Source organism: Rhinoderma darwinii, chromosome 2 (genome assembly GCF_050947455.1).
Source record: "Rhinoderma darwinii isolate aRhiDar2 chromosome 2, aRhiDar2.hap1, whole genome shotgun sequence".
Classification (NCBI taxonomy): domain Eukaryota; kingdom Metazoa; phylum Chordata; class Amphibia; order Anura; family Rhinodermatidae; genus Rhinoderma; species Rhinoderma darwinii.
Genome location: NC_134688.1, coordinates 459,472,435 through 459,497,970, shown reverse-complemented (window position 1 = coordinate 459,497,970; position 25,536 = coordinate 459,472,435). Strand labels below are relative to the sequence as shown.

Below are 25,536 nucleotides of genomic sequence, written 5' to 3'. Positions count from 1 at the left end.
CCCTCTGGAGTCGGTGGGACCTCTGGGAGCGGTGAGTCGGCCTGCGGTGACGCATGGCTTAATAAATCTAATGCTTCGGGTGCTGATTTGATTTCCGTTTTAAAAGCCGTGGTGGCTGGTTTGAATGTGAATGAGGGAACGTCGGTTCCCTCGGTGCCACCAGGGGGGGCTAAGCTCCCGTCTGAGAGAGAAAATACTTTAGCTAGTTTGACGTTTCGAGATTCTTTGTTTTGTGGGGTCGCTCCTCTCGGGACTCATTTGTCAGCTGAGACCAAGGACAAGATTTGGAAGAATGAATTTGTGGATATTTGGTCCTTGGTCTCAGTGGAGCAGGTGACTGTTGATAAGGAGCGGGTTTTTGAGAGAGGTTCGGATAAGAAAGCAAAAGTCGCAAAAACGTTTGGCAACTGGGTACAGTGTTATGCTACACTGGCTCACGTGATTTGCCAGCGGTATCCCGGGAAAGGGGCCGAGTTGTTTGTTTATTTTGACACAATTTTCAGCGCCCACAGGCTGCACGGTGGTGCGGCCTGGTGGCGTTATGATGAAGAATTTCGGCGTCGTTTGGCTTTGTCGCCCGATATTAGTTGGGCGACTAAGGCAACGGACGTGTGGTTGCAGCTCATCTTAGCGCAAGGGAGCAAACAGCTACGACCCTTTCCCGGTGCGGCCGCAGCGCCAGGTCCTGCCCCTGGAGCTGCGGCCGCTAGGCCCACGAGGGACACTGTCGGTTCTTTGCCACGTGCAAATTCCGACATGAATGCTCCATCTGTGGGGGCGCTCATTCGGCGCTCCGTTGTTTCCGGAGAGGCAAGCAGCCGGTCAAGGAACCTCCTTCCGGCGCAGCGGAGAACGCCGGTGAACGTTCTCGAGATGGTCCCATGGTTAGAGCGATACCACAGGAGGCGGGAAGCAGAGGTGCTCACTAGCGGGTTTTCGTTTGGTTTTGAGATTCCTTTTGAATATTCTGCAACATTGTCGTTGGCTGACAATTTGAAGTCGATCAATGAGAATGTTGGCATTGCGCGTCTAAAGTTGGCGAAAGAGGTGGAGTTAGGGAGAATGGCAGGTCCATTCTGCGAGCCGCCGTACCCGAATCTGCGAGTTTCCCCCCTTGGCTTAGTTCCGAAGAAGGAGCGGGGGAAGTTTAGGCTGATTCATCACCTTTCCTTTCCTCGTGGCGGTTCTGTTAACGATGGGATTCCAAGGGCGGATGCGGCGGTTTCGTATACATCTTTTGATGTTGCAGTGAGGCTGGTACAGGCGGCAGGACAAAGTGCGTTGTTAGCTAAGTCAGATATTAAAGTGGCTTTTCGTTTATTGCCGGTTCATCCGGAGTGTTTTCACTTGCTGGGTTGTTCATTAGATAATGCTTTTTATGTTGATATGTGCCTTCCCATGGGTTGTTCCATATCGTGTAGTTACTTTGAAATGTTTGCGTCCTTTCTAGAATGGGTGGTTCGTTTGGAATGTGGTTTTGCTTCGGTCATTCATTATTTGGATGATTTTCTTTTTGTGGGCCCTGGGGGCTCTGGGTTGTGCAGCACGTTGCTACGAGTGTTTCGACAGGTAATGTCGCGTTTTTGTGTACCTATTTCGGAAGACAAGACTGAAGGCCCGGTAACTGTTTTGTCATTTTTGGGCATTGAGATTGATACCGTGCAGATGATTTTTCGCTTGCCTGATGACAAGTTGGCAAGTCTGGTGTCGCAAGTTGACCAGGTCATGGGGTCTAAAAAAGTGACGTTAAAACAGTTACGGTCGTTATTGGGACTGCTGGTGTTTGCCTGTCGGATAATTCCAATGGGTCGTGTTTTTTCTAGGCGTCTGTCCTTAGCCACTAGGGGTCTATTAAAACCGAATCATTTCATCCGGGTGACGTCCTGGATGAAAAAGGATTTGTTTGTCTGGCATTCCTTTTTGAGTTCATTTAATGGTAGGTCGGTGTGTCAGGACGCTGAGTTGTCTAATATAGATTTGGAATTGTTCACGGATGCAGCTGGGAGTGATGGTTTTGGAGCAATTTTGGGCCGAAGTTGGTGTAGATCCCCTTGGCCCTCGCATTGGGGGGAGTTAGGTTTGGTACGTAATTTGACGTTATTGGAGTTGTTTCCGATTATAGTTGCTATAGAGTTGTGGGGTAGCGTGATGGTGAATAAGCGGATTGTATTTTGGACAGACAACATGGCGGTGGTTCACGCAGTGAACGGGTTGTCATCTAGTTCATTGCCGGTATTGGCGTTATTACGATGGTTGGTTTTAAAATGTCTGCAGTTAAATGTGTGGTTTCGTGCAACTCGGATCTGATGTGGTGGTTTTGGGGGATTCCCTCCGGGTCTGCGTTCGGAGGTCAAAGACAGATACGGCAGGGAGGGGAGCTTGGTTGTCGATTAGGAAGATTGGGGGCCAGGAGTGTCCAGTAAGGTTGGTTCAAGAATTTATGTCTGTACGGGCGCCCGGGGCTCAATTCTTGATACATCAAAATGGTTCAGCGATGTCGCGTTTTCAATTTGAGGCGGTTTTTAAGGCCGGGCTAAAGTACCTGGGGCTGCCACAGGGCGAGTTTGGCACGCATTCGTTTAGGATTGGCGCTGCCACGGAAGCAGATGCCTTGGGCTTGGATTCAGTGGCTATCATGCGTTTGGGCAGATGGTGTTCTAATAGCTATAAGTCGTATGTGCGACCGGATTTGGTTTTAAAGTGTGATTAATCATGTGGTCCCCCTGTTAGTTCCCCTTTTTTCTCCTCCTCCCCCTGATGCCCCCCCCCCTCCCCACCCCTCCCCTCCTTCCTCGTTTCCTTAAGGTATCGTGTATGCTATTCCTGTCTGTATCCTTTCGCATTTGTCCGGGAATTTAGCTTGACTTTTCTTTTGTTAGGGTCGCGGCGCCCCCAGGTGTGGATCCTGGGGCACTCATATGTGCATTGGGCGGCGGTCCGAGCGGTACGGAGGCCGTTGGGTCCGAATTTGGGCCTCTCACAGGCCGACGTCCACTGGAGAGGTGTCCGGGGACTACGGTGGGTGCAGTTGCTGCCAGAAGTAGTGGCAGTTACGAGGCACAATGACGGACCTGTTGTCCTGATCATTCACGCTGGGGGAAATGATATCGGCCAAGTTAAAATGGCCGAGTTGTTATCATTAATTCGGACTGATTTGGCGCGCTTTCAGGATCTGTTTGCTCGCTGCGTAGTGGTATGGTCGGAGATAGTGGCACGGACGGTGTGGCGGGGAGCCAGGAACATGGCAGCGTTGGAGAGAGTGCGCAGGTTACTTAATGTGCGGGTGTCGCGGTTCATTCGCTCGATAGGTGGAGTTGGGCTGCGGCACCAATCCTTGGAAGGGGATAATGCGGACTTGCTGGCACCGGATGGGGTACACCTCAATGATATCGGGCTTGATATCTTTTTATTGGATCTGTTGGATGGTGCCGAGAGAGGACTGGCGTTGCTTGGTGGGGGTGGTCGGGGGACTGAGTAGGTTTCTCAGTTCCCCTTCTTGGCGGAAAGTAAGGCAGAAGAAGACAGAGTTAGCACCCTACATGCCTGATGGAGACATGGAGCATCGGCATTTCAGGAGAAGGAGAGAAACAAATATATATATATGTCTTCATGCCGATGGTGTAAATATAATAAAGCTGTGGCCACTTCCACATTTCCATAAAGAAGGTGTTGGTGTGTTATTTAATGAAGGATGGTATAAGGTCCTGGGCAGGTAAGGTGGACAATGGGTCCTTGCAGTCTTGCAGACACTGAAGCGCCTAGGGAGAGCGTCAGGGACTGCAAGGGGTTAAGAAGGATGGAACGTTTCAATAATGCCCAGGACCAGGATTGGTGAACAAGGGGTTGAGAGGGGCGTGGTTAAGAAGATATAAGGCAGGGGTTTGGGGCAGAAAGCCCTCTTACCTTCAAGCTGCAGTGAAAGAAACACCCGCCCTCCCTCCCCTGGTGGTGTTGGTTTTGTTTTTTGAAAAAAAATTTCTACGGTTATATTCTTGTTCTGGCGTTTTTCTGGTTTTTTCGTAGATGTCACAGCTGGCGGAAAGTACGGCAGAAGAAGACAGAGTTAGCACCCTACATGCCTGATGGAGACATGGAGCATCGGCATTTCAGGAGAAGGAGAGAAAGAAATATATATATATGTCTTCATGCCGATGGTGTAAATATAATAAAGCTGTGGCCACTTCCACATTTCCATAAAGAAGGTGTTGGTGTGTTATTTAATGAAGGATGGTATAAGGTCCTGGGCAGGTAAGGTGGACAATGGGTCCTTGCAGTCCCGCAAATAACTGTGAGGAAAGCACTCGTTTATGGCGGGATTCAAGGTCCCGTATCTGAGCAAGGAGCCGCGTAATGGCTACCCCTTTTTCCCGCTTCAACCGAGCCCCATGTTGGATCAGAACTCCCCTGACTACACACTTTAACGCCTCCCACTGCAATGGTAATGGGGTAGTGTCACGTGTGTGTACCTCAAAAAAACTGTTAAGTGAGTCCTTAACCCCTTGCGTACCTTTGACGTAATAGTACGTCGCTGGCCACTTATGCCAGCGTACCTTCGACGTACTATTACGGCGCAGGAATAAACTGTCACTATGTGAAATCACATAGTGACAGAACAGCGGCGGCAGCTGTCATTGACAGCTAACCGTCTCTGCTACCGGCCTGGGGACCAATTAGCAGTCCCCAATGCCGGCGATTGCTGTGATTGGTCAGTCTCTGAAGACTGACCAATCACAGCCGTCTGTGACGTCGTCTGCAGGAGAAAGCTCCTGTCACTTTCTCTGATCTCCTCATTTCTGTGAGATACGTGAGGAGATCAGAGAAAGCAGTGTAAAAAAAAACAAAACACTTTTTATTAACCCCTTCCCGAAAATGGGCGTATAGTAACGCCCTGAGGATGAAGCGGGCACAGGAGCTGTGTTCGCTCCATCTTCATCGGATGTCGGCTGTAATATACAGCCGACATCCCACTGCAACTACAGCGATCACTGTCCTCTCCGATCGCTGTAGTTTAACCCCTTAAATGCCGCTGTCAATAGCGACAGCGGCATTTAAGTGATTGATACAGAGGGAGGGGGCTCCCTCTGCACCCCATTGCCCCCCCCCCCGCGAGAAATCGCGGGGTTCTGATGGTTGCAATGGCAACCAGGAAGCCTAGCAACGGCTTCCTGGTTGCCAGGTACGGGAGCCTATTAGGTCCTGCCCAAGGCATGACGTAATAGGCTCAACTGTCAGTTGTAAAGTGACAGTTACAATACACTGCACTACATCAGTACATACAGAAGTAGTGCAGTGTATTGTGCAGGGGATCAGAAGATCAGATCTTCCAGTCCCCTAGTATGTGTAAAATAAAAAGTGAAAAAAAAGTAAAAAAAAAAGTAAAAAAAAAAGTTTTAGATAAATAAATAAATACAAGTTTTACGTAATAAAAACAATAATCGCCTTGTTTCCCTGATCAAGCCCATTATAATTAGAAAAAAAATGAAAAAAAAGACAAAAACTAGACATAATAGGTATCGCCGCGTTCGTATCGGCCTGACCTAAAAAAATATCATATTATTTATCCCGCACGGTGAACACCGTAAAAAAAATACCATAAAAAACAATGGCAGAATTTCCTTTTTTGGTCATGTTGTTTCCAAAAAAATGGAATAAAAAGTGATCAAAAAGTCGCGCGTAGCCAAACATGGTACCAATAAAAACGACAGTGTGTCACGCAAAAAATGTATGTACTCCGCACAGATTACATATGCCCCCACATTATAAACTGAAACACCAGTAAAACACTAAACAAAACTACTACCAAGCAAAATCTGCGCTCCAAAAGCCAAATGGCGCTCCTTCTGGGCCTGGCAGTGTGCCCAAACAGCGGTTTATGACCACATATGGGGTATTACCGTACTCTGGAGAACAGTTTAACAATTTATGGGGCGTATGTCTCCAGTGGTACAAGCTGGGCCCAACGCATTGGGCACTGAAATAGCATATATGTGGAAAATGTCAATTTTCAATCTGCAACATCCACTGTGCACTAATTTCTGCAAAACCTTTGGGGGTCAAAATGCTCACTACACTTCTAGATGAATTCCTTGAGGGGTGTAGTTTCCTAAATGGGGTCACTTCTCGGGAGTTTTCACTGTACTGGTACCTCAGCGCGATGCAACATGGCGTCAAAAACAAATTTTGTAAAATCTCCACTCCAAAAACGAAATTTCACTTTTTCCGTTTAGACCCTTGCCGTATGTCCAAATAGCCGTTTACAACCACATATGGGGTATTTCCGTAATCAGGAGAAATTGTGTAACACATTTTGGGGTGTCTTTTCTCCTGTATTCCTTGTGGAAATGAAAAATTCTGAGCTAAAGCTACAGGTTATATTTCACGGACCAATTCTAATAAAATCTATAAAACACCTGAGGGCTCAAAATGCTCACTACACCTCTAATTTAATTCTTTCAGGGGTATAGTCTCCAAATTGGGATCACATCTGGGGAATTTCTACTGTACTGGTACTTCAGAGACTCGCGACATGGCCCCCAGAAACCAATTCAGCAAAATCTGAGCTGCAAAATCCAAATGGTGCTCCGTCCCTTCTGAGCCCTGCCATGGGTCCAAACAGCAGTTTATTACCACATATGGGGTATTTCCGTAATCAGGAGAAATTGCTTTACAAATGTTGAGGTGCTTTTTCTCCTTTATTCCTTATAAAAATTAGAAAATTCTGTGTTTTTTCCAAAAAAAAGTCTCTTTTCATCTTCACAGACTAATTCCAATAAATTCAGCAAAAAACCTGTGGGGTCAAAATGATAACTATACCACTAGAAAAATTCCTTGAGGGGTATAGTTTCCAAAATGGGGTCACTTTTGGGGGGATTCCACTGTTTAGGTCCCTCCAGGGCGTTGCAAACGTGACACGGCACTGAAAACCATTCCAGTAAAATCAGAGCTCCAAAATCCAAATGGCGCTCCCTCCCTTCTGAGCCCTGCTGTGGGTCCAAACAGCAGTTTATTACCACATATGGGGTATTTCCGTAATCGCGAGAAATTGCTTTACAAATGTTGGGGTGCTTTCTCTCCTTTATTTCTTGCAAAAATTAGAAATTTTTACGTTTTTCCAGAAAAAAAGTAGATTTTCATTTTCACAGACTAACTCCAGAAAATATAGCAAAATACCTGTGGGGTCAAAATGCTAACTATACCCCTAGATAAATTCCCTGAGGTGTGTAGTTTAAAAAATGGGGGTCACTTTCGGGGGTTTCCACTGTTTTGGCACCACAAGACCTCTTCAAACCTGACATGGTGCCTAAAATATATTCTGAAAAAAGGAGGCCCCAAAATCCAAGAGGTGCTCCTTTGCTTCTGAGGCCTGTGTTTCAGTCCATTAGCGCACTAGGGCCACATGTGGGATATTTCTAAAAACTGCAGAATCTGGGCAATAAATATTGAGTTGCGTTTCTCAGGTAAAACCTTCTGTGGTACAGAAGAAAATGTATTACATATGAATTTTGTAAAAAAAAATGAAATTTGAAAATTTCAGCTCTACTTTCCTTCAATTCCTGTAAAACGCCTAAAGAGTTGAAACACTTTCTGAATGCTGTTTTAGATACTTTGAGGGGTGCAGTTTTCAAAATGGGGTGTTTTATGGGGGTTTCTAATATATAGGGCACTCAAAACCACTTCAGAACTGAACTCGTCCCTGAAAAAATCGCTTTTTGAAATTTTCTTAAAGATATGAGAAATTGCTGCTAAAGTTCTAAGCCTTGTGAGGTCATAGAAAAATAAAAGAATGTTCAAAAAACTATGCAAACATAAAGTAGACATATGGGATATGTTAATTGGTAACTATTTTGTGTGGTATTACCATCTGTTTTACAAGCAGATACATTTAAAATGGGAAAAATCATAATTTCTTCATATTTTCGCTAAATGTTGGTGTTTTTCACAAATAAGGAATGAATTTATCGACCAAATTTTTGCACTAAACTAAAGTCCAATGTGTCACGAGAAAACAATCTCAGAATCAATTGGATAGGTAAAAGCATTCCGGAGTTATTACCACATAAAGTGATACATGTCAGATTTGAAAAAATGGGTCTGGTCCTCAAGGCCAAAATGAGCTGGGTACTCAAGGGGTTAAGGGCTGACACACACACTGAGTCACCCAGTAAATTATCGTTAAGTTTCCAAGATTGGAAATTGGATACTGAACTAGGAAACGTAAGTGTTAGAAATACAGGGGCATGATCCGACCAAACCATTGGGCCCACCTCCGAAATAGGATGCCAGGTAAGCAAATGGTGGCTAATAAGAAAGGCATCCAGTCTACTATACATATTGTGTAGCGGGGAGAAGTAAGTGTATTCTCTTACCTGAGGATGAAGAATCCTCCACACGTCAATCAATTGCATGGAATGCATCACAGTTTTCAAGGCTCCCAAGTGGGATTTCGGTACCGCAGACCTGCCCGAGGAGGTGTCAAGCCTAGAATCGAACGTCAGGTTAAAATCACCGCCCACAATCAAAACTCCCTCCGTGAACTCTTCCAATTTCCGCAAATACCCACAACATACTCGTGCCTGATCCTGATTGGGGAGGTACATATTAGCCAAGGTGAACAGCTTATTCCGAATGGACAGTTTGAGAAACACATACTGACCACCCGGGTCAACCAGAACGTCTACCAGTTTATGAGTGAGTGACTTGTGTATACAAATACTAGCGCCCTTGGACTTGGATTCTGGGTTGGCACTGTGGAACCATACTGGATAATAGCGATTTGTAAACTGTGGAGTGTGGCCCACCTGAAAATGAGTCTCCTGTAAAAACAGGATATATATTTACCCGTTCTTTGTGCATCTTATACAATATCTGCGACCGTTTTTCCGGGACATTAAGCCCTCTAGCATTAAAGGTACAAACTTTCAGCTGCGCCATTTCCAACGCACGTATGTCTAGCAAATTAGGAAAGGTGCTATATCAATGAAGAAAAGGACGGGACAGACAAGGAAGGGAGACACGACAACAAGGACAAACAGGCGGGTGAAACAAGCACCCACTCCTTGATCTAATCAAGGAGAAACAATCCAATATACACCGGATATAACCAGTGAAACCCTAAGAGGAGGAGTGTCAGGACAAGGTCTAGCCAGCGCCCCGCACCCCCCAACCCAGCAAATTTTATATAGCAAATAACGATATAACATAAAAGGAAAACCAAGGCACTTATTGCGTTACCCAAAAATAATTAATTAAGGAGTTACATTGTTAGTAGGGCCTTAAAGAGGCTCTGTCACCAGATTTTGCAACCCCTATCTGCTATTACAGCAGATAGGCGCTGCAATGTAGATTACAGTAACGTTTTTATTTTAAAAAAACGAGCATTTTTGGCCAAGTTATGACCATTTTTGTAGTTATGCAAATGAGGCTTGCAAAAGTCCAAGTGGGTGTGTTTAAAAGTAAAAGTCCAAGTGGGCGTGTATTATGTGCGTACATCGGGGCGTTTTTAATACTTTTACTAGCTGGGCGCTCTGAAGAGAAGTAACATCCTCTTCTCTTCAGAACGCCCAGCTTGTGACAGTGCAGATCTGTGACGTCACTCACAGGTCCTGCATCGTGACGGCCACATCGGCACCAGAGGCTACAGTTGATTCTGCAGCAGCATCAGCGTTTGCAGGTAAGATCGACTTACCTGCAAACGCTGATGCTGCTGCAGAATCAACTGTAGCCTCTGGTGCCGATGTGGCCGTCACGATGCAGGACCTGTGAGTGACGTCACAGATCTGCACTGTCAGAAGCTGGGCGTTCTGAAGAGAAGAGGATGTTACTTCTCTTCAGAGCGCCCAGCTAGTAAAAGTATTAAAAACGCCCCGATGTACGCACATAATACACGCCCACTTGGACTTGTACTTTTAAACACACCCACTTGGACTTTTGCAAGCCTCATTTGCATAACTACAAAAATGGTCATAACTTGGCCAAAAATGCTCGTTTTTTTAAAATAAAAACGTTACTGTAATCTACATTGCAGCGCCTATCTGCTGCAATAGCAGATAGGGGTTGCAAAATCTGGTGACAGAGCCTCTTTAAAGAAACCCCAGCAGCGAACACCCCTGAATACATTCATTGTCAGCATAAATGTACAAACAGGTTTAGCAATAAAGAAAAATAATAAGAAAAAATACATTCACAATTGTGGCATATTAACGGCAATCGACCGCTATTAGTGACCACCAGGTCTCCAACAGCAATCACCTGTGAAGCATAATGCAGACCCACTCAGTAATGACCATATGTAACTACTAATATAATTGCTTCAGCTGATAAACGCAAAAAACATTGTAATTAAACTCCGACAGCAGGCTGCAATTAAGAGACATTAAAAGGGCATCACATCGGCTCCGCAGGACGCCCATCATGACGCCTCATAGGAGAAGCAGGAGAACGACCTCGCCTGCGTGACCGTGGACGCGGCGGCGGGATGGGAACATAAGGCCAATCCGGGAGAGAGACTCTAGGCAAACGGAGAGCATCACAGAAATGTGGAACGTCCCCCGGGTCACGAACACTCAGCAGTGCCCCGTTCCTGCGAACCTGCAACTGAAAGGGGTGACCCCAGGAATAGGAAATCTCATGTTCTCTCAAGACGTCCAGTAAAGGACGTAGCACCCGGCGCTTGTCCAGAGTCATCCTGGACAAATCAGACAGCAGCTGGATCTTGACTCCCTGTAATAAGACCTCGCCTTTATCTCGAGCCTTCCTCATGATCTGCTCCTTAAGGGTATGTTCACACGGCGGGGGTCCGTAACGGCTGAAATTACGGGGATGTTTCAGCCTGAAAACATCCCCGTAATTTCAGCCGTACCGGCATGTGCGGGCGCTTGAACGCCGCGTCAATTACGGCCGTAATTAGCGCTGCTATTCATTGGAGTCAATGAATAGCGGCTCCAATTACGGCCAAAGAAGTGACAGGTCACTTCTTTGACGCGGGCGTCTATTTACGCGCCGTCATTTGACAGCGGCGCGTAAATATACGCCTCGTGTGAACAGACAAACGTCTGCCCATTGCTTTCAATGGGCAGATGTTTGTCAGCGCTATTGAGGCACTATTTTCGGGCGTAAATCGGGGCATAAACGCCCGATTTACGTCCGTAAATAGGCCGTGTGAACATACCCTTAGAGAAAAAAAATGGACACGGCATAGCACATCTCTAGGCCTATCAGGATCCGGGTTGCGCGGAGCTAGAGTCCTGTGTGCTCTATCCAGCTCCAAGGGCTCATCAGCAGGGCGCCCTAGTAATGAATTAAACAGAGACTGTAGAGCAGGAATGAGTTGACCCGGAGAGATATCCTCAGGAATGCCCCGCAGCCGAATATTATTACGGCGATTCCGATTCTCATGATCCTCAGCAAGATTAAATAATGTGTGGATCTGCTGGGAGTGCTGATCTAATCGGTCGGCATGAGAAACTTGTTGCTGTGCAATATTGGATACATCGCTTTCCATCCGCTGTACTTGATCGGACAATTGAGATAAATTGGTAGTAAGAGATTGTATTTCCGATTTATATGTCGTCTCCAGGCGGTTTACATAACGCTCCATGTCCTGTTTAGTGGGCAATGCCGATAGCTGTCGTCTAAGGCCCTGTAAATCATCCCCTAGGACAGCAGTAACACCAAAATGAGAGGAGGGATGGATAATCATATCTCTTGGAGAGGTAGAAGGCAGAATTGCAGGCCCCAGCACATGAGGGGAGGATAAGGGAGAAACCCGGCCGCCATTACAGGTACCACGTGGCGAACAGTCCCGCGTAGGCAGCGCCATCTCAACCCCAGAAGAGCACGGCTCAATCCCATCCAGCAAGGAGGGAAACTGCCCCTGAGAGCCCGATATCGAGGGGAAGGTACTAGCGGTACCTGATGCAGCTACGCCGGCCGCAGATGATAGCCCCTCTGGAAGCGAAGTCCCGGCGCCATCTCTCCTCCCTTCCAGCGGCGCCATCTTGGATGATGTTCCAGATGCAGCGTCGGTCAGAAATCTCTGGATAGAGCCGGCTGAAGACATCTGCCGTGTACAGTAGGGAGTCCCCGTGGAAGCCTTGGATTTCCTGACCATCAGGGTGATAAAATATTGCTTATTAATGTGCTTATGAGCGGGTTAGGGAAGTGCAGGAACGGAGCTCTCAAGCAGCACGTCTGGTCAGCGCCATGTCCAATCCACGCCCCCAATTTCTCATATTTTTAAGAAAATTTCAAAAGCCTTTTTTTTAAGGTACCTGTTCAGTTCCGAAGTGGCTTTGAGGGGCCTATGTATTAGAAACCCCCATAAAACACCCCATTTTATAAACTAGACCCCTGAAAGTATTCAAAACAGCATTTAGAAGTTTTTTTTAACCCTTTTGCATTTCACAGGAATTAAATCAAAGTGGAGGTGAAATTTGCAAATTTAATTTTTCTTGCTGAATTTCAATTTTATTCCATTTTTTCTGTAACACAGAAGGTTTTACCAGAGAAACACTACTAAATATGTATTGTCCAGATTCTGCAGTTTTTAGAAATGTCCCACATGTGTCTCTAGTGCGCTCGTGGACTAAATCACAAGCCCTAGAAGCAAAGAAGCACCTAGTGCATTTTGGGGCTTCTTTTTTATTAGAATATATTTTAGGCAGCATGCCAGGTTTGAAGAGGTGTTGAGGTGCCAAAACAGTAGGAATCCCCCAAAAGTGACCCCATTTTGGAAACTACACCCCTCAATGAATTAATTTATGGTTGTTGTTGTTACCATTTTGACCGCACAGTTTTTACACAGCACGTATTTGAATTGGGCTGTGAAATTTAAAAAAATGACATTTTTTCCAATAAAATGTAATTTTTCATCAACATTTCTTATTTTCACAAGGAATAAAATACCCCATTTTGTTGCTGAATTTCTCCTGAGTGCAGCAATACCCCATTTGTGGCGATAAACTGCCGTTTGGGACCAGGCGAGGGCTCAGAAGGGAAGGAGCGCTATGTGTTCTTTGGAGTCTAGATTTTGCTGGATTGATTTTCGGGTGCCATGTCGCATTTGCAGAACCCCAGAGGTATCAAAGCAATGGAAACCCACCAGAAGTGACCCCATTTTGGAAACTACACCCCTCAAGGAATTCATTTATGAGTGTTGTGACCATTTAGACCCCACAGTTTTTTCACAGAATTTATTTGAATTGGGCTGGGAATTAACAAAAATGTAATTTTTTCCAATGAGATGTCGTTTTGGCTAAAAATGTCTTATTTTCACAAAAAATAAAATACCCCATTTTGTTGCCCAATTTTCCTGAGTGCGGCAATAAACTGCTGTTTGGGCCCATGGCGGGGCTCAGAAGGAAAGGACCACCATTTTGCCTACTGGGGATTTTCTGGTGCTAAGTCATGTATGCAGAAGCCCCTGAGGTACCAGTACAGTTGAAACCCCCGAGAAGTGACCCCATTTTAAAAACGACACCCCTTAAGGCATTCATCTAGGGGTGTCGTGAGCATTTTGACTGGAGACATACACCCCATAAACTGTAATGTGGGTTCTCCTGGGTATGGCAATACCCTACATGTGGCTGTTATCAGCTGCCTGGGCACACAGCAGGGCTCAGAAGGGAAAGACGAGGGGGGATAAGCTGTGCAAAGTGCATCAGGGTAAGTAAAACTGGGGTAGATTAAAAATCAAGGGATGTATGATACATTTTAAAACTATTTCATACAGAGCCCTGGTTTTTCATGACACGTGTCACATTGATATATTGTGTCCTACCTTATTCCCCCCCCCCCCCCCCCCCTTATAGCAGACTTTGCACCTCTTGAGTTTTTCCCTTCTTGCCAGTTTGGGGAACTTCTCCTGGAAAGTGCTGCCCTGGTACGATGCGTGTGGCCTCACTTCCAGAAGTACTAAGTGCCCCTCCCCCTTCTTGGTCCCTAAAAACTAGGTTTTTGATAACCACCTCTTGAAATTCCAGGAAGTTCCAGTCTGGCCTGTACATCGATGTAGCACGTACGAATTATTCAATGCCATCTGTATGATGTGCCCGGCCAGCTTCTTATACCACACCGAATGGCGCTGTAGGACTTGAGGACGACAACTCCACCTCTCCCATGTACCTTTTGTAGTCCAGGATGCAGTCTGGTTTGGGGGTCTCTGTACTGGTACCTCGTACAGGTACATGGGTACTGGTGTGACATCTCTCTGGTCTTGTACTTGACACACAATATGTTGCTGCTAGAATGTGCCCCGCTCTCATCCCCTCTGTTTGCAGTGTCTTAGGGAGGCCTCTCAGATTTCTTCTAGCAGTGCCGCATGCCACAGGACTTCTGGAAGCGAGGCACTAGAAGAGTGGGACACTGGTATAAAAATTATCCAGGTAGAGCTGGTAACCCCTGTCCAGCAGTGGGTGCACCAAATCCCACACAATTTTTGCATTAACTCCCAGTAAAGGGGGGCATTCTGGGGGCTGAATACTGGTGTCCTTTCCTTGTAGGTATACCCAGATACACTCTCGTACAGCTTACACATCTTCACGCCATACCTAGCCTTCTTACCCGGCAGGTACTGGCGGAATTGAAGCCTCCCTTTAAAATGTACCAGGGGCTCATCAATAGAAATACACTTCTCGGGGGTGTATGCTTGGGAAAACCGGGCACTGAAATAGTCTAATAGGGGTCTCTGTTTATACAAACCATTAAAACTGGGGTAATCTCGGGGTTTTTTAGGTTCCAGTTCAGAAGTTGCTTTGAGGGGCCCATATATTAAAAACCCATATCAAACACCCCATTTTAGAAACTAGACCCCTCAAAGTATTCACAACAGCATTTAGAAAGTTTATTAACCCTTTAGGTGTTTCACAGGAATTTCTCGCAAAGTAGAGGTGACATTTACATATTTATTTTTTTTGTCAGAAAATCCTTTGTATTCTGTAAAACAGAAGGTTTTACCAGAGAAACGCAACTTAATACGTATTGCCCAGATTCTGCAGTTTTGAGAAATATCCCACATGTGGCCCTAGTGCGGTAATGGACTGAAGCACCGGCCTCCGAAGCAAAGGAGCACCTAGTGGATCTTGAGGCCTCCTTTTTATTAGGCACCATGTCCGGTTTGAAGAGGTCTTGTGGTGCCAAAACAGTGCAAACCCCCCAATTGTGACCCTATTTTGGAAGCTAGACCCCTTGAGGAATTCATTGTAGTTTTCATGGGGTGCATGCGACTTTTTGATCAGTTTTTATTCTTTTTTTAAGTGGCGTGGTGACTAAAAAACAGCAATTCTACTATTGTTTTTTGAGTTTATTTTTTTACAGCGTCCACCGTGCGCTATAAATGACATTCACTTTATTCTGCGGGGCGATACAATTACGGCGATACCAGATGTTTAGTTTTTTTTTATGTCTTAGGGCGGATTAACACAAACGTGAATTGCATCCGTGCGGTTTTCACGCGGCTCGTATGGACCAATAGAAGTCTATGGGGCAGTACAGACAGTCCGTGCTTTTTGCACAGCGTTTGTCCGCTGCATAAAAAGCGAGACATGTTCAATATCAGCATTTTTCACGCATCACGCATCCATTGAAGTCATTTTATCCTTAGCGGGCACTTGCTATGCATATTTTGCAACGGGCAGCATTCCTTTTACAGATATAGCCATATATATATTTTTTATACCCCATTGGCAGTCTATCATACTTGTATTCATGGCATGCTAGTACTGGGACGTGTTCAGAGTTTGGTTGTCTCTTGTTTCTCTCATGGTATGTCGTCATCTGTACCCGACTGCTATTTCTCTTGATATATGATCCGCTGTATTCTTATTGTACTTCCTATTGTAATACCATGTATCGTTATGTAATAATAAAGATGTATATTTTTTACTATCCATGGTAGTTATCTTCATATTCTATTGGGATGTTACGTCCCCTGCGCTTTTGCGCCTTGTAGGTCGTTTGAGTCTTATTGGGGATTCTCCTTTTTGCTTTAGCCTGTTTTGAGATTCGTTGTAGGTTTAGCGTTAAGGGGTTAAACAGCCAGGAATCGCTGCTCTCGGCTGTCCGGTGTAAAATACAACCAACACCCCCCGCACCCGGACGTAATAACACGTCCGGGTGCGCGAAGGGGTTAAGGCTGTCTCGTTTTATTTATTTGTGTTCTAGTTTTCGGTGTTGGGGTTTGTGTGACTATGTGCTGCGGGTTCTAGGTTGGATGTGTGGTTTCGTTTTACGCAGCGTATCTGACCTCTGGGAAACCGGCCTAAACCTGCAGGTAAAAGAACGGCTGCGGAAAACCCACAATGATTTCCGCAGAAAAAACACATTTGCTGCGGATTTCTGTGACCGATTTATCCGCGTTTTTTTTATTTTCATCTGCAGCATATTCTGCCTGTGGGAACGCACCCTAATCTGTTCCATTCATCTGAATAGGGCTTGCAGAAATTTCTGCAACAAACCTGCCGAGTGTGAACTTCCCCTTACACTATCACTAGCCAAATGCTTCACACAGGAGCCATTCATAGCTGGAGCAGGCAGGGTGCAAAAAAAGGGTATCAAAGATACAGCATATGGTTATATCCCCCCCTCACATTAGTCTCCTACCGCCCTCATACCACACACGAGTCATGATGGTTATGTTTCCGCTACGATCCATCATGATCGCTTTGACGCTCCCGTCACAAATGGTTACGACTGTTAGACGTACAGAAGGAGCTTCAGACACATTACATTTCTTTGTTTATTTTGCATGTGCTGTACATCAGTGAATGCCGTGCAAAATCCACACAAACAAAAATATAAATAACATTCATCATTATACCCCCCATTTTTACAGCAGCATTTTTTTTTTCTTCATGTACGTTCGCCAAACAAAAAAGGAACAAGTCATTCTGACCACCGGCTCCTTTAAGTTTGAAAGTTATGTCCAAGTTTGACTCATCAAAAACCAAAACTTCCTTTAAAACAGGATTAAATATTTCAATTTACAAAATGGAAGCTCCACCGATCCAGACTTTTTTGGTAAGTGAAGCAAAAGCTGATCTGTCCGTTTCAGATTCAGCATTTCATGAAGTCACAGCTGCATAGGGGGGCGCTGCAGGACACCTGAGAATAAAAAGAGGGACAACTTTAAGACTAAAAGTACCACAGTCCTATGCCACCCTGCAATCCAAATGAGGACAGTAGAATTTTTGTACAGCACCCTGCCCCCAGTTTGGAGAGCGGGATGAGTCACTGTATCCCCTCTGTATACCCCCTGGTATAACCCTTAGTGGGCATGTTATAAATGATAAAAAAATAAAATTTAAACGTGCTACTATATCCCGTCCAAAGAAAATTTCCCCCTTAATTATAATAACCAATAAATATTGCTGGCCTATCCCTAGGATAGGCCAGCAATATAGGATTGGAGTGGAGTCCAATCATTGGGACCCCCCCCCACGATCAGTAGATTAAAGGGGCGGCGGCCCTCATTGGTATACTGCAGCCCCTTCATTATTTAATCAGACACGGCGACGCATCAGGAGTGGCAGTGCCTGGTACAGCTCCGTCCATTCGAGGGGGGTCGAGCTGCAGTACCTGGCACAGTCACCCTTGTAGGGTACACGCTGGGCCTGGATAAACAAAGAGGCTGTGTTGCTCTCTCTGTTCTACTGACAAATTGGAAGTTCCAAGGGTCAAACCCCGATGAGGAGACTGATCACCAATATATTTGGGATAGACCATTAATAGAGAATCTCAGATAACCCCTTGAAGGGGTTCTCAAGGATTAGAACATGGCCGATTTCTTACATAAACCGTGCCACACCTGTCCACAGGTTGTATGTGGTATTGCAGCTCGGCCCCATTAACTTTAATTGAGATGAGCCGCAATAGCAGACAATCCCATGGACAAGTGTGGCGCGGTTTCTGAAGAGAGCAGTTATTTATTTTTTTAGTCCTGGACAACCCCTTTAAAATTTAGTTCAGTCATTTCTGCGAAAGTTGGGTGACCACCAATACAAACCTTCCTACACACTGGATTGTCACAAAACTTTCCTGGAAAATGGCGCAAGCCCGTAGGCGGCCCTGTGGGCATCTGTTTCTCAAGGTCAGGGCCAGATTTTAGTCTATGCCGTGGGAGTTGGTGTAGTTGCCACTCCACACTTCCACCAATATAGAGCTATAGCCTGTAAAGAGTTGAGACTATACATCTCTAATGCACATGTCCATCTCCACAATAACTTCAGGTCCGATATGATTCTGATCGGCCAGTGTAACATTGTCAAACGCATGCTCTGGATTTTGCAATTTATAATATGACCACTAGAATAGTGCCGAAATGCAGCAAATGCGCAGAGATTGAAGTCCATCAACTTACTCCATTTTGTCCTCAAGTTTATGGATTGTCTGCTTGTCCAGGTAGCGGCAGAATAAGGATAGGAGATTACTGGGCAAGAAAAGTGGTTCCACTATGGAGGATTTGGAGACACGAGAGAGTTCTTTCGCAACCAGGAACACCGTATCTGTCCTGGAAACGCAGAAAAACAAATGTTTCATTGACACTTTAGTTATCAGTTTGCCGGTTCAGAACCTAGGCTGGATTTAAAGTGGTTGTCCCATTCTGGAGATCCCCCTTTCTATATGCCCAAAAGCCCCCACTTCATGAGCTAGAGCTGCTGCAAATAGTGTCGCTCGCCCTGGCGGACCCAACATGACCATTTGAACTAGCGGCGCCTCATAATACATTCAGCGGCTCAGAGACTTAACGGATCCCAGTGGTGGTCCCAATAAATGAAGGAGTTCTCCAGATAGGACTAACCATTTCAGAAAGAAAAGCATTGAACCATTTATAGATAGTTCCTCTTACACGGGTTTTGTAGACAGGCGCCGATCAACGAGGCAGCTCGTTAATCAGCGCTACTTTCACAAGGAGCTATGTATGGGGACGAGTGCTCGTTACTCCGACCGCTCGTCCCCATATGTTTCTATCATGTCGGCAGCACGTCTCCCTATGTATACATGGAGATATGCTGAAGACAACCATATTTTTTGCAGCATAAACTATATAATCAGCCGATGATCGAGTGTTTGCCCTGGGCAACGATCAGCCGGTGAACGAGCCTTCCGTGAACGCTCATTTGCCCAATAACTGGCCCGAGTAAAAGGGCCTCAAGTCTTCATGTGATAAAAAAAAGCATTGCATTAAAACTCCCTATCAGCTTGATCTCCGCAAAGAGAATCAGTACCTCTTCATGTGATAGTTCACCGATCATTTGTATAGTAAAGTCCTAGAAATCGTGCCTTCTGCATTGCCGCAGGACTGGCAGTCTATTTTGCACACATGCTCAGGTTTTGGCCCTCCTTTGGAGAGAGGTGTGGAGAATGACCTCTGTCGCAGATTACGCTATACCTTTCACTGCTGCCTTCATGACAGCGATAGCCCCACAAGGTCCTATCGAGGTTTAATTCTGAAACTGTACACCGCAACTAGAGCCTACATCCCAGCCCTCCGGAGACGTCCGAAGCCCCCTCCTTGAAACTCTTGTTATAGAAAGTATTTTGTGTTGTATGGGAGGATCTGACTTCTCAAGAACATAAGTCCCCAAGACACATTCTACAAGTCCTGGCACTATTGGCAGGTGTACCACAGCTCCGTTGAGCACAAAATTATTTTGTCACAGTGAGGACCTGGTTTTCGTGGTCTGTGTTTAGCAGTGGGAACAGCAAGTTTGAGACATGCAAATCCTGTCCACCGCCCCTTTTGGTTTTCTTTTCTATTAATTTTTCCTCTTTAGGTTTCGTCAAGAAATGTGCAACAAAACTGTATTAAATGTTTAGTCCGCAAGTTCATGAAATGCTTAGTGTTTGTGATGCCGACCGCTGTCCCTTTCTCCCACCTTCCTGGTTTGTTGGCTTTTTTTTTTTTTTTTTTTTTTTTTTAATTAAAACCAAAAGTATGTTCACACGCAGTGAGCAAAAACTTCTGAAATTATGGAGGTGTTTTTGAAAGTACTCGCGTTTTCCGCGGCGTCCATTACGGACGTAATTGGAGAGGTTTTTCAATGGAGTCAATGAAAAGCGGCTCCAAAAACGTCCAAAAAGTGACATGCATTTCTTTGACGCGGGCGTCTTTTTACGCGCTGTCTTTTGACAGCTACGCGTAAAATTTCACCTCATCTGAACAGAACATCGTAAAACCCATTGCAAGCAATGGGCAGATGTTTGCAGGCGTAATGGAGCCGTCTTTTCAGGCGTAAGTCGAGGCGTAGAACGCCCGAATTATGTCTGAAAATAGGTTGTGTGATTATTCCCTTAATCTAAAAACCTTGAAAAAAAACAACATAATCTGTATGTCAAAAAAAGTAGTATTACCATTTTTCAAAGTCTCCAATGCATGGCTCCATCGGTGTATCTGAGGACAGTAGGCTCTCTCCATGGCTTAATAATGCATATAAGAGGGAGATCCCAAACTGTACACAAGAACAGACAACTAATAAAACAACTGTACACTGGTATTAAAAAAAAAAAAAAATTAAAACAAAATTCATATGTACAAATATTTTTTTTCCGGCTCAGCCAACTGTTTTATAGAAAACAGCCAAACGATAGTCGTGTTGAGTATTTCAGATCATTCGATCTTTCCACGCAAATATGCCGTAGTGGCCTGAAAATAAACAAATACCTGGTTCTGAAATGCCAGAGTGAGAGGTAAGTCCGGGCTCTCTGGCAAGGTCTTGGTGAGTTCTTGAATTACTCGGATAAGCTCAGTAAACGGGAGCCCATTAACTATAGAGGTCAGCGGTCCATAGAGAACTGAAAGAGACTACAAAGAAAAATTCAACTATTCACATAGGTGACATCACTCAGGAAAACTACAGCCATGTCGTCACTCACTTTTTCTGTGGTATCATTATTAATAAGGAATGATAAATGCTGAACCACTGTCAGTAGGATTTCCACCGCCTGCTCGCTGTGCAGAAAGGGAAGGAGCCGGGCTGCTAACTTTGTGCCCTTCCCAACTTCCAAGAGCTGTAAAAACTCATCTTCAGACTCCCTTAAAGAGAGAGAGGGCATGTATTGAACAGAAATATGGCTTTGTGTCCTCGTTCTAAACTACATGGACGTGAACAACATTGTGTAATCAATTCAAAGCCCTACAGGTTAAAATAGGGGTTTTCTGGAATTAGAAAAATAAAATGGTTTCCAGAAACCGCACATGGTCAAGGGAGGCACGGTCTGGTATTGCAACTTATCCCTATCTCTTGCCATAAAGTGAGCTCCCCAGCCCCACATGGAGCTACAATGGCTCCATTATATACATTTTCTTTGTGAATAGCTACACATATCCTTTTACTGTATGGTAGATCCCGATTCAAGAGTGTACAACTGGTTTATGAGGGCCACATGTAGTATTTTTGCTTGAAGCAGAAAAGTCAGTTTTAAAAAGACCCCTTTGCTTGGAGATTAAAGGGTAATTAAACTTTTAAAACATGACATGTCAGAAGTTTTGTTCAGTGGGTGTCTGAACACAGACCACCACCAATCGCTAAAACGAAGCGGCAGAAAAGTTTGGGTGAGCGTTGTGACCCTTAGTTTCTAATCTGCTTTCTACGGAAGACCGAGTGAGCGGTGTCTGGGCTCAATAGAATATATATGGGTCCGTACACCGCTCACTCGGCTTTGAGGAAAGCAGATCAGAAACAAAGCGGAACAGCCCTTCCGAGCGCTTCTGCCACTTGGTTTTAGCGATCAGTGGGAGTCTCCGTGCTCGGACCCCCACTGATCAAAACTTGTGACATCTCATATGACATCAAAAGTTTCTAAGAGTTTAGTTACCCTTTAATGGAGTGCTCCAGGCTTTCAGATGTTTGCCAGCAAGAGTAGTGCAGTCTGCAGCACCATTCTTACCATCCAAAATACCAGAACCCATACAGACCCCATTAAGGTCAATTGGGTCCCTCAGAATTGCCTGCTATCCATTTGTAAATGAAATGCTGCTTTAGAGAACAGTGCACCCACTAGGGAGCACTTACTGAAGACTGATTTGACAGCTGCCATTTAACTCCATTATAAGACCATCAATTGTTCAGTAAGTGCCACGTAGTGAATGTGATCATTTAACTGCGAAAATATAAAAAGTCATATGAATAAATAAGTACACCACCACTGGGACCCCCAGCGATGAGGAGAATGGGGGACTGAACCCGCCCCCCCCCCCCCACCAAGGACTCCATGCAGAGGCATAGCTAGCAGGGGGTGGTGGCATGCACATACAGGAGGAGCAGAGGAACCTCCTTCACTCGTCATGGGAACAGGGATGGGTGAGTAATTTATTTATTTTTATTAGGTACTATGGAGCCATTATACTGTGTGGTGGTTGCTATGGAGGCATTCTACTGTATGGGGCACTATACTGTGTGGGGGCAGCTAAAGGGGCATTGTACTGTGTGGGGCAGCTTTGAGAGCATTATACTGTGTGGGGCAGCTATAGGGGCATTATCCTGTGTGGGGGCATTATGCTGTGTGGGGAGGCACTATACCAGGTATGAAAGTTACGTAAACAGCACAGCTCTTTATGCCGTTAATGTAGCACCCATTCACTTCTGTGGAAGTTTACAGAACCAGTAACACAGCAAACTACGTTGATTACATAAGGCTATGTTCACACGGGGTATTTTGCCGAGTTTTCTGACGCGGAAACCGCGTCGCAAAACTCGGCAAAAACGGCCCGAGAACGCCTCCCATTGATTTCAATGGGAGGCGTCGGCGTCTTTTTCCCGCGAGCAGTAAAACTGCCTTGCGGGAAAAAGAAGCGACATGCCCTATCTTCGGGCGCTTCCGCCTCTGACCTCCCATTGACTTCAATGGGAGGCAAGAGAAAGCGTATTTCTCGCTGTTTTATGCCCGCGGCGCTCAATGGCCGCGGGCGAAAGACTGCGCGATAATCGCCGCGAAAATCGGCGTTCAGGGAGAGGAATATCTGCCTCAAAGTTCCAAACGGAATTTTGAGGCAGATATTCCTCCCCCAAAATACTCAGTGTGAACATAGCCTATAAGTCTGACCCCGCCGGATGCAGCTCTGCAGTTGTAAACATGCAGCGAGGCCCACTCAGTTGTGTTGCGCGCCCCCCCCCCCCCCCCGCGACAAACCCCTAGCTACGCCTCTGGCTCCATGAGAATGGAGCACTGGTGCGCATGCTTGGCTAGCGCTCTTTTCATTTCTAGGGAGCCACCAGAGATATCGGTCCCATAGAGAAGAATGGCGTGCTAGGCGAGCATGTGCACCAGTGCTCCATTCTCATGGAGCACTTGAGGGGGAACTTCGGTCCCCCTTTCTCATAGCTGGGTGTCCAAGCGATCAGACCCCCAGCGATCACACAAGTATCCCCTATCCTCTTGATGGTTGATACATGTGTTTGTGGGAAAACTCCTTTAAGTTATTCCATATATACTCCTGGATTTGCAAGTCTATTATCTATAAGCAAATTTGTTGGAGAACACCCCTTCTATGACTAGTCAGGCCACACATGGAATAGTGTGTGCCGTTTTGGGCACCAGTGCATGGGAAAGAGCTTGAACAGGTTCAAAGGCAGGCAAATAAAGTGATACAGGATAAGTCGACTACAGTACCCAGAAAGATAGTCAAAAATAGGGTTTGTTTTTTTAAGTTCAGAAAAAAAAAAAAGCAAAAAGGGGTGACCCAATAACAGTGTATAACTGTATCAGAGATCTCTCATTATACCCAAGACGAACTATAACAAGGGGGCATCCTCTACATTTAGAAGGACGGTTTCTACACAAACATGGAAGAGGATTCTTTACTGCAAGAGCAGTCACACTATGAAACTCTGACAGAGGGCGTTATAGAAGAGGCTGGACGCAGCTGCAGGCTTAAGGGAAGCCGACATGACCGTCCTGGTAGGGAAAGGGTTAATGTTACGAGGTCAGGGAAAGTTGAAGGAGCTGAAGGAGGGACGGGGAGGAGTTAAGGGGGGCGGGGGGGCCGTTACTGCGCTTCCCGCTGTTTCTCGGCATTGAGCCGGAAGCAGCGGGAGGAGTAACACACAGTAAGCAAAGCTCCCCGTTGCCCGGTTTTTTAGTAATGGCAGAGGCCTTGATTTTAGAGCGGCTGCGCGCCGCTGCTGTGCACCACGGTCCCGGATGGCTGGAGGAGACCGTGGCTGCATTAACGCGGATCCCGGACGCCGTTTCGCCACGTCGGGCACGGCGTTCGGGGTCTGTTGTAAGGGACAGGCTCCCCTCCCCCGGCCCCCCTACGAGCATGGCTATGGCGGCGGGGGGGGAGTCGGCAACAACCGCTCCTGCGCTGGGCAGGCAGAGAGCGGTGGCAGGGGTGACGGCGATGCAGGCTGTGTCGACCCGTCCCTCTCGGCGGTCCCGACCTCCAGAGCGCCTTAGTCCGGAGGTAGTCCCGCGGACACGGCGTCGCAGAGGGAGCCCGATCCCGGACGCTGCAGGCCAGGCAGCTGGGAGGACCGCCCCTTCCCAGGCCCTGCGTCCTGGCAGGAATCCCAGGCCGCGACGGGGTCCGGCGGTAAGCAGGGAGTCGCAGGCCGGGCCCCCTGTCACCCCTCCCCCATCAGATGGAAGATGTCGAGAGCAAGGTACGGCCGCCCCGCATGGTGATGTTCCGGCCAGGGGGCAGGCTTCGTCAGGATCGTCTAGACGGACGACTAGATCTGCAGCGACGTCGAGGCAACAGGTCCGGTCGGAAGTCTGGGTCCCGGCGGTCGGGCGGCAGGTTGCCGGCCCATCGGTCAGCGCGTCCTCATCCCCTTTCCGAAGATGTCGTTGGGAGGGACAGTCGTCGGCGAGAGAAGAACTGGAGGAAGGTGAACTGGACGTCTATCGTCGAGGTCAGGATGGTCCGGCTGACGGGAACACAGCGCCTGTGCAGCCCGGTGAGTGTATAACTCCATTATTGTCTTATCCAGCGATTTTTATGTCGGGTGTCGGCGGGGGGGCTGCTAGCATAGCATCGGGGGCCGGTAGTGGCGCGGGCGGACGCGACGGAGCGGGTTTGGCAGATTTAGTGGGTTGCTTACGGGAGCTGGTGGGGCGCCTTGATAGGGCCGCGGCGCCGGTAGTAACGGAAGTGTCCCCTGCGGTAGTTTGGGAAGGCCCCAGGGACGTGGGATCGTTGCAGGCGCGTCCTGTGGTGGCGGTTAGAGAGGCGGTCGCGGTGTCGGTGCAGACTGAGGCACAGAAGGACGGCGATCGAGTGCGCATGGACGATCGTGCTCGGGGGGAGGTGTATGTTTGTTTTGAGGGTCCGTTGGGGGCGCATTTAAAGCAGGAGGTGCGTGATCGGATCTGGAAAGATGAATACGTTGAAATTTTTTCTCTCTTGCCGCTGGCTAAATTCAATTTGGATAAGAGCAAGCGGGATGAGAGTAAAAAGGACGAGGAGGAACGGCGGCGGTATAGGCTTATCCCGCAGACGTTCGTTAATTGGTCGCAGGCGTTCGCCATATTGGCTAGTGTGATAGGGGAAAAGGCGCCGGAAAATTGTTCGGCGTTATTTTGTTATTTTGATGCTAT

At 46.6% G+C, this 25,536-nt stretch overlaps 1 protein-coding gene across 1 annotated transcript in view; it reads right to left on the bottom strand.

Annotated features, from left to right (window-relative positions):
- Positions 1–16,718: 16,718 nt before the first annotated feature.
- The window catches only part of PATL2 (PAT1 homolog 2), a 32,673-nt gene continuing 23,855 nt past the window's right edge, over positions 16,719–25,536 (bottom strand). The window contains exons 15-19 of the mRNA XM_075854566.1: positions 20,869–21,028; positions 20,657–20,797; positions 20,347–20,444; positions 18,353–18,502; positions 16,719–17,097 (exon numbers count right to left, since the gene is read on the bottom strand). Coding sequence (XP_075710681.1) covers positions 17,058–17,097; positions 18,353–18,502; positions 20,347–20,444; positions 20,657–20,797; positions 20,869–21,028 — 589 coding nt within the window. The 3' untranslated portion in view covers positions 16,719–17,057. The remainder of the gene's footprint in view (positions 17,098–18,352; positions 18,503–20,346; positions 20,445–20,656; positions 20,798–20,868; positions 21,029–25,536) is intronic.